At 32.4% G+C, this 12517-nt stretch overlaps 2 protein-coding genes across 6 annotated transcripts in view; one reads left to right on the top strand and one right to left on the bottom strand.

Moving 5' to 3' along the window:
* LOC124368782 (protein quiver) overlaps window positions 1-1500 on the bottom strand; it is a 45815-nt gene extending 44315 nt beyond the window's left edge. For 3 of the 5 annotated variants that reach the window (XM_046826142.1, XM_046826143.1, XM_046826146.1), the window contains exon 1: window positions 1135-1500. The gene's annotated coding sequence lies outside the window, so the exon portion shown is untranslated. The remainder of the gene's footprint in view (window positions 1-1134) is intronic. The other 2 variants (XM_046826145.1, XM_046826149.1) reach the window with 1 other exon arrangement.
* A 1322-nt stretch (window positions 1501-2822) lies between these two features.
* The window catches only part of LOC124368781 (cyclic AMP-dependent transcription factor ATF-2), a 43106-nt gene continuing 33411 nt past the window's right edge, over window positions 2823-12517 (top strand). The window contains exons 1-2 of the mRNA XM_046826140.1: window positions 2823-3447; window positions 8085-8178. Of these exons, the coding sequence (XP_046682096.1) occupies window positions 3397-3447; window positions 8085-8178 (145 nt within the window). The 5' untranslated portion in view covers window positions 2823-3396. The remainder of the gene's footprint in view (window positions 3448-8084; window positions 8179-12517) is intronic.

Here is a 12517-nt window from a genome sequence, read left to right as displayed (position 1 = left end):
TGACTGTGAGGCTGATTCTTGCATGGTACAGTGATATAGTAACAGTACGGAAACAACGGTAAGATGTAGGGCTGAGTGGGAGCCTCGCTAAAAGAAATTTTTCCTTTGTTTTATAAGTAACCATACCAGTGGTATTTATTCATTTTTATTTTCTAATACTTATATAAGGTGTTTTGCTAAAACCTGCGGTGAAAATAAGGTTAAATTTAGACACTTTGCATATGGGTGGCTTAAATGGCTAAAGAGATAGGTGGAAAATCTTGATTGTGTGCATAGGCCAAGTCGCAAATAATTTTTAAGTTTTTAAACAGATGGGAAGATCAATATGATAAAAAGACATAGAGGCTCGAAAAAGTACAAATTTAAGCTTTTGAGCATTAGATATTAAATTAGGTGACAGTTCAACAAAAATCTGATGTGAATTTAGGGTTAGAAGGGCTAAAATATTATGTCACAATTGAGTCTTCTGAAAAATATTTTGGTATTTCTAAGTGACATAATATTTTTAGCTTGTCCATACTAAATTAATTTGTATGGTAAATTGTGGTCACAAATTGATGAGACACATTCAGTATTTGATGTTAAAAACTGAAGCTATATCCTTTTTTTACACTTCTCCGAATTTGGTTTATTACACATAAGTTAACTGTAAACACTTGATAAACTCTAAATTATAAGTAACTTGACCTATTCTGGCAGTTAATATTTTCCATTGACTCCTTACAAAATTCCCCCCTCACAAGGTACGGTATATTAGAAAGTATTTTTAAGTTATAAATTGCTATGAAAAGTTTTATTTTTAAAGTTTGAACAATCTAATTACTCTGTGTTTCATACATTTTTCAATCTAATATATAATATATAAAATCAGTATCAATCATATACTCAGTGGGTTTATTCTTAATGAGGAGTGTTCTAGATTTTCAATAATACAAAATATATTAGGAAGAACGTTTCTAGGATAATCAAACGTACACCATTTACCTACAAAGCTCGTGTTAGAAATATTTTTGAAAAGAACATAATAACTCACGGTAAGACAAAGATACACGAATTACGATTTTGTCTCAAACCGTTTCTGCAATACAACACGAATAATCGCATATAATTCCAAAAGGCTAAATTTTTACTCACTTTTATATAAGCTGCATAATCTTCTTATTTCATTTCAGGAACTGTGGCTATGAATCGACCTATTAACGGCAATCAGGAAATTCAAAAACTGGAATACAAGTAAGTGACATCTGGAGCTTGTCACTTATTGATCCAGTCTGCAAGCCCACGTACTGCAGAATGTTTCGGTACCACACAGTAATTTACGTTTTATAACGCTAAATCATACATAACTAATATTGTTCAGATAAAAGTGCAATAACGCATAATCGACAATTCTAATACTGAGCCGCGAGCTCAACCCTAATCAATTTTAGCTCCACACAAACAGTCCGCAATGCTGTTTTTAACCCCCCTCAGAACAACAATGCAGTACATTTGGGGAACGTGCGGCGCATGCCTGTGCCTTTTACAGTTTTGACTCCCTCAGCCATCATATATACAAAACATCGGATTTTTTCATAGAAAAAAAGCTTGTCCACCTGGAACTTTTTATTTTCTGAATTGAATAATCCATTGAATCCACTAAATCATCAAATAAATTACCAGAAAAATATAATAATTTTTGAAATGTAAAGTTAAATTAGAGACAAAACATAAACGCAGTAGTATGTGATACATCTATAGCAAAAATATGACTTGTATGAAATATAATAATCAGATGATTTATTGCCGGTACAAACCAGTACTGTATGAATTTAATGACATCGTCAGGTAGGAAACTTACTGCATTTCTAAATCAATCTTTAAAGTGGGAAATTAATTTGTTATTCCCTTACCACTCGTATCAAAGTTGGCTGTAAGCAGATTGATGGAATGCATGGAAAATCAATAACGTTCCTCAGTAAAACAAGTTTGAGTATATTTGTAACAAAATATCCTTGAAATGTGGCAATAGAAACTTGAAATTTTCATATTTACATATCGCTAATGATTAAAAAATGACCTGCATATTATAAACAGCCACAAGTGGACGGACACTACACTTTACTGTATTTTTTAATCTCGTATTTAGGTTCTTCCTAACAGTTACTTTGTAGATATCAGTGCAAATAAGGGTACGCATCATGTCCCTCAAAACGCGTACGTACATGACTGTGGCCATTTCTGTGTAAAAGATTAATAATTATTTTTATATTTCGGTTTTTGACGAGCCGGTACAGAAATACAACATATTATACTATTATTATTGCGGCGTTCTATAAGCAATTTTACATTCGCAGGTAATAATTCTTCTAGGAATTTGCACAGTTGCACAACGGTAATTGCTGTATCAGAGAAGATTGTTGAATCTTTATATTATGATGCACCAGCTGCTAGCCAATTTGACAATAAATCCGGCTTAGTCGTATTTTTGATTTGAAAAAGATAATGGTTTATTCTAGTCAACAATTAATTATTCAACTGTGATTATTTAAAATTAACAGTAAAATTGGACATGTTAGGGGGGTTTTCTTATGCAGAGGCCTATGATAAGACACAACCCAAAATCAATCGTAATTACTGGTAGTTCTTAGGAAACGGTAAATAAAACACCGTTAACATAAATATATTACTCTATAAATCTACTTATTAGTCGTAAATACACCAGAATACACACAGTAATAACTCTCTCACAGCTACTATGAGTGTACTAATAAATGGTACACGACAAACTATAAAAACGTTACATAAATGACTATTTATCTACCAGTGGTTATTGCTAATGGGGTTTCTTGAATGCACCCAGTGGGAACAAATGTCTATTTGTTATGTGTTAAAACGTCAAGCAAAGTCAATTCCATTCCTATTCAATTCTTGAAGAGTGAGCGCTAAGGATTAGGAATATAAATGGTTGTACAATAATATATGTTCTTTACAAAGTGGAAGGAATATTGTGCCTATAATATGTAACGTGTTGAATTATTTATGGGAAAAAGCTCACTAGAAATAAATATCTGTTTGTGCTATTCTAATTTTTGTACTCTTAGTTTGAAATGAGCGACATATTTTCAGTATTTTAGGTTATCTAATTATAACTGGGTCATACCCTTGAGAATAACATTCAAATGTTTGGCCTTGAAATCTTGAGAGGAAACAACTAACAAGGAGGAAGTGAAAAATTTTGTTCCGTGTCAGATAATAAATTTATTGTTGTTAGAATATATTTGTTTTCTAAAGATGGTGAAGAATTCAAACTAACTTGTGTCTTCAAGTATCAGTGACTACCGTTCATTTTTAATAATATTTACAAATTGTATTGTAACCTACAAATAATGTAGTTCACATTTTAATTCAAGAGAAATGGAAGGATCGTCTAGGTCTTATTCTTCGACATCCAGTGACTACAATTTGGTAATTATTATATTTGATGCCTAAATAAAATTTCATATTATTTGTCATTATCAATATCTTATGTTAGAGTGGATTATTTTAGAGTTGTTTTTATGAAAAATCAACATTTCCTATTGACCTATAACCTAACCTCTCAAATCAGTATATTATATCAAATTGTTAAATACATTTAGCCTACTAGTTCTTAGACACTATCACATAGCAGACCTGGCTGCAGTATAATAAGCATTCCAATACTCAAATGATCAATAATATCGAATCATCAGTGGCTGCAGTGTAATAAGTGGCCACCAGGAAAAGCGAATGATATGGAATCATTGATACTCATGACAATCCAAACGACTGAAAGCAAAATGCAAAAAAAAAAAAATGCCAAAAAACAAAATGCGAAATGTCGGACCAAATAACATAATAGACGTTTCAAAAATAGTTTTGATAGTTTTCAATTTTAGAAATTAATGTATAAATATTAATATAATTTACAAATTAAAATATAATATATAATTACAATAAAACAATAACATTTACTTACTTTATGTATTTTTAAGGGTAATCGTGACTGCTTGTTGTATCTCATACACATAATTACAAGGCAACTATCCATACGCCTCATTTATTTTTTAGTTTTGTGTTAGTCATTGTTACTAACTTATTATTATTATTATAAATTATTATGCTCGCTTTTGTAATGGTTGATCCGTTGGAAATATATCACAAAAAACAAAGAAGACACGTCAAAATTTCCGCCATTAGTCAATAACAAAACACATGTTTTTAATTTTTAATTTATTTCCAAACACGTTTGAATAAATTTTGAACAATTATGCTGAATTTTAGGTTTTAAAAATGTTAATATAGAGAAGCTATCATTTTATATGTAAAAGAAATGTATTTATTTCAGATTACATAAAATAACTAAAATATATTTAAAGTAGCCTACTCTTGAGCTGCGTAGTACTAACTATTACTTTACAGGGTAGATGTGTTTGATAGCATTTAAGAAATGCTCGAATGGATCACCACCAATAATCATAATCTCTCGTTGAAACATATATTCTTCAAGATGATCGGCAATGCACTCATTTCTGAGACCAGGTTTTAAAGATTTCTTTGTAGCTCTCCAATTTGATTCCATAGTATGGATATTTGCATAAGTTAATGGATCTAGGAAGGTTGTACTGCGTTTAATAATAAAATAGTCACAACCTTTTGTTTTTAGTCCAAAATAGGCTTTTGATAAATCAGTAACGTTTGTTTTTCCATTTTTAATGTTTCATAATTAATGGTATATTAGTGATTCTTGCAGCCATTTAAAACACTGCTCAGTGTTTATAAAAACATTTTGAGCCAATATATGCCTATTGATCATCATTTGATTGTTTTGGTGGCCACTTAATATACTGTTACCTCATTGATATTCATGAGTAAAAAAATCATTGATATAACTACTTAAACCAAAATATGCTATAGGCATTTCAAATTAAGTATAAAATTAATAATTTTATGGTGAATAAAAAACAATCTAGGTTTTGTTGTATTTATAAATATAACAAATGAAACAGTATAACATTTACTTATTTTGTACTATTTTGAAGGATAAGGGTTTATGACACAAATAAAACATGTACATAACCATTGTACATGCTGCCATTACAGATAGGCAGTGTTAGTGTCAGTAACAGGTAATTCAGTGGTAATCTATTACCAGGATACCGTACTTTTATTTCAGAAACAGCTGGTCTGAATGATTTGGTGTTCTCATAAGGTCTTTCTGGTATTAGGTTACTCGGTAACCAGTAACTGCCATGTCTGTTTCGTGCAAGTAATGAGGCTAGGAATGGAAATATTACACTATGGAATGTTATGCGATATTAGTTGGTTTCAAAGACTAGGTTATCTTAAATATGTTCGTAATAGCAAAGTTAAACATAACCTCTACAAGCGCTCATGTGATCTGAGCTTGATTTTTGGGTACTATCTTGAGAGATGTTTTTATTATTTCGCCAGAAGTGCGGGAAGGCACCATTGAAGCCTGCACTGATGGCCAGGGGAATTTCTGTTCGGTATTAATAATAACTGATTCTGAAAATTAATGATGGGTTTGCAATGGCTTCCCTGCTTTAAAATATTTTTCTTCAGTACTATTTACTATTTATATCCTTAGAGTGCAATGTTCTGGTTTCTAGCAGCAATCACTATGAAACAGGGTTTTCTGGACATTTACCACCGTTCAGTGATACCAAAAACTTAGTAACACTACATTTCGAGATCTACGATCTGATCTCTTCCTCATGTAAATAACTAACTTTACACATAACTACAATCTAGGTTAAAATAAATAAATCATACCAGAGCATTGTGACACGCTAAATTCAGGAATCACAACATGTCGTGTACCAACTCTATGCACACTAAATCTAAAACCTGCACTTAATAAAAACAAAACATTAATTATTATAACTGAATTAAACAATACAAGTCACAATAAGTCTACAATTCAACTTATGAAATAAATCCTCTTGTTACTGAATTTGTTAATATAAAGAGAAGTAGACAGCTTTCAGGCGTTTTCTAGCTATGAAATTAATAGCTTTCTTCCAACTGAGTCGGGAGGGATATTAACAACCTCAAAGATTGAACAAATCTTCTGTGTAGTTATAATAGCCATGGCATTCAAATGATCTCTTCGTATATGAACCTACAGGGTGACGCATATGTCAGTTTCCCCATAAATTGGGATATTTTGTTTCGATAGGTTGGTAACAATGTTAAGTTGGCAGCAACACGGAGTAAGTTCATTGTAGTCTGTTTCAGTGACTAGTGTAAAGTGGTGCTCTTTGAATCTGTTATTTATTTGTATGTGTTTTAAAATGTTTACAACCCAACAATGAGTTTACATCCTCCAGTTGTGATGAAGCATAATAAAAATACTGCTATAATAATTGAAGAATTTTGTGGTAAATATCCAGGTGTCGTGATACCCACTCGACAGTATATGCGGAAGTTGAATAAGAAATTTTAAAACACAGGAAGCATTTTAAATGTCCCCAGCAAATTTTGGTACCCAAGTTCGAGATTTTTTAAATAACACATTTAATGAATGGATAGGTCGCCATGGTACAATTGATTGGCCTGCACGCTCGCCAGACCTGACCCCATGTGATTTTTCACTGTATGGGTATAAACGAGACTGTATATGCTTCAAAACCGAAAAATCTTGACAACTCAGAAACCTAAATAGAAATGCATTTAAACTTATAATAACGATAAACCTTTATTGCTAAAAATTTGTGATTCTGTTCTCGGTCGTTGTATGAAGTGTGTATACAAAATCAAGGTGGACATTTTAAACAACGGCTATAACATTGTATAGTAATATGTAAGTAATTTCATATAATGAATTTATTTTCTTGCCTAAAAGTGTTTTTTATTCAGTTAACCTATAATGCCTTTAAATTTCTCTTCTGGGGAAACTGATATGCGCCACCCTGAATATATTCACTTATGTGCAAAACATCTGTCTAATCTCGTTTAAGATTAAAATACAGAACCTCACATTGACATGCATTATAACTTCTGTGGTGATAAATAAAGAACTTTTTATGTTTACTCATAAAGTTTAAATAGTATAGTTATACAATTTTTGAACAAAACATGATTATTTTTTAAATTCTGTTCTCTGTTAAGGTATACACTTTGGAGAAATCTAGAATTATGAAGTTAACATGAATGCCCACATTTAGTAAAAACAGTAAAATACTAAGAATTAGCATTCTATTGACCGTAGAATTTCTTGTCCATTGACCATTGAATATCCAGATCTGTTAAACTTTTAGAGGAACAATGTACCTTATAGTTCAAATTATAAAATATCACTTACAATCGTATTAAATTCAATTCATTAGAGTGATAAGGTCTGAATGCAAACTACATTATACTCTTCCAATGGAGAATATACATATCTCTGAATTGTGTTTCAATTTATTGTGAAATTGATGGACATACCCTGTATCGGCAGTTCACTATATTTCATAATAACTCTTCTTAATATAGGCTAGTCTACAATATTTAAACACATTCCTATCAAATTTATTATTTGAAGTAACAATTTTTAAATTGCAAGTTATATAACCATTGTCATTTAAACTATCAAGTAAGTGCTCATAAAAAATTAGAAACATTAGGAAAAACTAATCTTGACGCAATTGTGATAAAACCTGACTTTTGACAACAGATAAGTTTAATAACAGTGATATCAGAAGAATCATCTTAACTCAAAGGGCTTTTGAATACAAAGAGATAATACATTTCTTATTATGGTTATTACACTAAACATTTTTTGCTACATGTAAAATTTATAACTTTATTTTGTGGTATTTTTATACAATGCCTAAATGCTACAAGGACAGAAACTGAAGACAGCACTGACCAAATGGCTCTCTAGCCGTCCATTCTACACCATGGATGAGTTCCTGAACTGGAAAAGAGAAGAGCAATACTCTCAATAAAAACTAACCATGTAATATTTGACGCCATTGCATTTCTTCATCATTTGTAAATAAAGAAATTGTCTATACATCTAGTGTTGTTACTGTTGTTTTTGTTTACTTTACTAAAGCTTATGTTTGCTCTTTCAGAATTGTAGTTCGAAAGATAACTTTAGCAGTCCTCCCAAAAAGAAACATAGTATGGTCCTAAACCTTGGAAGTAAAAGTTCTAGTGTGTTTGGAGGTAAGTAAGCTATATAATTGTTACTTATCCATTATTAACCCTTTGTTGATTTTGAATAGTAATGATTATTGGTCTATGTAAAAATGTAAGAACAGAATTCTTGCTGTGTAAGCTACTGTTTCTGACAATGTTGATAGTGTTACAACGAAATTGGATATTGATGATATTAACCAAGTACAGTGCTTTTAGTATGTACATATAGTATAAGTGGAAGTATTAACTACTTCTGCGCAAATAATGTTATGTTCAGTTTTATAATTTTGCAAAATGTATGGTTTCTGATTGTCGTTTATTATTACCAATCGAATTAAAGTTTGCTAGTCTTCATGCCTACCGACACAGCCCATGCTAGAAGTACTATATCAGCTCTTGCATTTAAAAATAGAAAATTCATAGAAAGCTTATTGATTAAATTGTAGAAACTAGTATTCATCTAATATATTATTTCATCCAGTGTATATTGAATGCTTTGGAGGAACATGTCATCATGCTCTTATCTCTGATACCAGTCGTGAAAGCTGTGAAGTAGGTGGGTTGTCAGTTGTAACAGTTAACCCTAGAACACTACCGTGCATAAATTTTACGTATATATGTCATGTTTATAGTCACACCTCCTCTCCCCCCAACCTTCCGGTTTAAGCTTTGAGCAGTGCTTCTACTGATCAATGGTTGTTCGTCCTCCGAAGTGTAAGGGTGTGTGTAGTTCTTTTTCTTATCTCAATATTGATTTTTATTTAGGCCGTGCGTCAATTTTACGTAGCGGTAGTATTGCTTGATAAAAAATACGTATATTTTACGTATAAGTGTGTATAGTAAAATAAGTAACTAAACCTATTTTAGGTTGTTTTTTGGTAAATAAAAGTCTTGGAGTTAGTAGACAATTTGTAGGCTTTTTGAAAAGGATGAGTTACTATGGCATTGTAGATATGAAGATAAAGTTAGGAAAACACCATGTATCACATATGCACGCATTACACACCCGCACACACGCTTAAACACACGCATCATCACCTTAAGTAAGCACATAGTCAAGAAAATACACAAACACATTACACAGGCATGAAAATAAACCTTTACATAACCTAAAAAACAAAAATAAACATGCTACGTAAAATTTACGTATCGGTAGTAACAAAGGTATATCAAAACACGGTAGTGTTCTAGGGTTAAAATGTTAATAAGACTCAGAGGAGACATATTCAGAAATTTAAAAGCATTTTTCACGTTGTAAAAACCTGGTCTAATTTGAAAAAATCTGCCTATCATGGTGAATACGGTATGTACATTTATAAAGTAAAAATAATTATACAAGGAAGTATTGCAACACAAACAAGAACAGCATTTCAGGGGAAATTTTTCATAAATTATCTAATATTATACAAAACAATATACATAGGTTGGACTATTGGTTACGAGAAATGCAATAGTTAGGCTACTGTCTATATATTTACTTACTACTATATTATGTATTTATTTTTCAACGACATTTTTGAATTGTAATCTTATAAAGTTAGAAGGTAGGAGTACGCAACATCATGTGTTTTGGCAGCCTTCATTTAGGTTTCATGAAAAATTTCAAATATATAGCTCATGTCATTCTCGAGATGTCCTGTGGACAATCATACCAAAAAGATGTTGACACAAAAATTACCTCATCATTATAGAACTCAACTCTTGTGGAGATCAAATTTCTTGCAAAATTTAAAGTCTACGTATGTTGTTGTCTTGACATATCTTGCTATATGATACATTCACATTTTTGCTCATTAAATTGATTTTCATATAAGTTTTTAGAAAAAAAATCTACACACCAAGTCAATGATGTATGTATTGGATAGTTAGGCTACATGTGTAACTGTGTTACATGTTTGAATCTCTTATGTGTGTACTGAGTTTATGTACAAATTTATTTACTCTGCTATTTTTATGTTGACATCATGGCTACCCAGAAAACCAATGTGAAAATATTTGCTAACGCTCAGCCAAACCCCATGGAGGGACATGCACTGTCATCGAACTCAGTGTTCTTCGTATATCAATGAACCCTCAAGCACAATTTCAAGTGTGGAGGTCAGTTGGTTTACAAGATATCTTGCGGGTAGACAGGCAGAAATGAAAACTTTTCCGCCTCACAAGTGATAATGTCTTTCACTTAGAGGTGGGTCAATGAAAATGGAACTGCCTTGTAACACTCAGTAACTGGAAAGGTTATGGAACCTAAAAATTAAAAAGGTTCCACTGGAACTGTTGTGACAACATGACTATTACAATGAATGTCTGCCTGTCATTTCATCGTGATTGTTGCAACGAGAAAGTAGAAGATTCCACTGGAGCTGTCGTGACAATGCGATCATTGCAAAGGATTATGGGCTGGTACTGGTGTTGGTACCAGAATGATTATATAACTGTAACACTCGATGAGTTCAGAAAGGCTATATTTTTGTAAGTTCAGAAAGGCTATATTTTTGTATTCCTATTTTTTCTTTTCTCCAATACTGTTTGTTATTGATTAAAAATGTACTTCTAATCAGCACTTTATTAAATCCGTAACATTGTTTTATATCTTATATTTATCATTCATTTTGATGCCCAGTTAAAGAAATGCCTTAATACACCTCTATATTATTATTTACATTTAATTTTTAACTTAATCAAAGTATACATTAGTATTTTCTATACACCATGTGTGATGTAGTTTACAATATTGAACCCAAACAAAACAGAATAAATATTGTAATGAAAGCATTTTATTTAAAGTGTCAGTAACCGAAACAATACAAAGACCAGTTAACATGACCTCTGTTAAACAAAGTGATTTTGCAGCATTCATTACTAAAAAAAAATCTTTAGAGTATTTAGAATGTATAGACATTACTACATTGTTATAATCTATTCAACTATTCAGAGTGCGTTTATCGCAAATTAGGTGCAGTCGGACCATTTGTATAGCCAGTAAACTCGATTAATCAAGCGTCCCAGCATTTCACCTAAAGTTCAATGTCCGACATATCAGTTAGTGCAAAATGTTAATTAACATGTTCGCTGCTAAAAATTAAGTAATGTATGTTACTGGAGGCTAATTTTTTTTATTAGTATTCACTTACCAATTTAGTTGTTGTGACACGGGTTGGTACAGAAAGGTCATCAAACACCAAAAGAGCCGAATTTCGCCATTTTGAAAACGTGCAGTAGATCTACCGCACACGCTCCTGGGGCCAGTCTCTCTTCAAAGCGCGCACCGTTTTCCTTATTGTTTTTGAAAAAACAGACCACTAACGATTGTTTATATTAGTACTGGAAACAAATCACTTAGTATAACTAAAAATATATTGATAAAAACACTAAAAACTACTATTTACAACCCAACCATCCTCCCCAAGGTACCCTTCATTAGTCATGGAAGTGGTCAAAGCGATGTGGGACACACAACCCAGGCTGTCCATCACATTCTAAACACTGCCACATCACGTATTTTTCTGCCATTTGCACAGCAAACTCTGCACCTCTTTTGTTTACTTCTCTTTCCACAAGCCACTTTTTCTGTAATCCGTGAGGGTACATGGGGGACGCTGCGGCGCTTCAGAGGTCGAGGAGGCTTGGCAACGTCAGGGAGTAGCTTGTCAATAACCTCCAGATGGAATTCATACAATGGCATTTTGTTTTCTCCACTTTTTCGCAAGGATAATATGCCATCATTTGCTCACTGTGGTCCATGCCTTTCATAAAATGGTTGTATTGAACAATTGGTAGTGGTTTTAGTCTCTCCAAACCACCTCAATTAATTGAATGGTCTCCGATAAAAATGGTAAAATTTGAAGTAGTCTAAAAACTAACCACAAAACGCTAACTGAGAACGGTGACCACAAAAACGCGGGAAAAGTATGTCCCCACGAGCGGCTAAACGGACAACCATACACGATGAGTGCTGAGAGCATACTGACTGGGTTACTAAACAATGGCGCTGTGCACTAGATCTACGTCATGCGCGCCTGGCGCGAGGCAGCCGTGCAGTAGATCTACTGCACCCACATTGAACGTGTTAAGATTGAAATACAGAACATGATACTGAGATGTATCAAAAGTAAAATTCGTTAGAATTTCAACCACATATTAATTAATTGGTACATCTTTTAGCCACGTTGTAACTAAACAAATCATATATAAGCGACTAGATGCCACAAAATGAAAACAGTGTATAGTTAAAAATGCAACTATTAGACAGAACCACTCCATGGCTGTTGCAAACTTGTTGCTACATTACCGCGTCCAGGAAGTTTTGGAACACCTCTACTTTCACTAAAATCATCAACTGGTTTCACTTTAATATAACTTTTTGTGA

This window comes from Homalodisca vitripennis, chromosome X, assembly GCF_021130785.1.
Source record: "Homalodisca vitripennis isolate AUS2020 chromosome X, UT_GWSS_2.1, whole genome shotgun sequence".
NCBI classification, from domain to species: domain Eukaryota; kingdom Metazoa; phylum Arthropoda; class Insecta; order Hemiptera; family Cicadellidae; genus Homalodisca; species Homalodisca vitripennis.
Note: the sequence above shows the minus strand (reverse complement) of the source record. Positions and strands in the feature narration are given on the sequence as shown.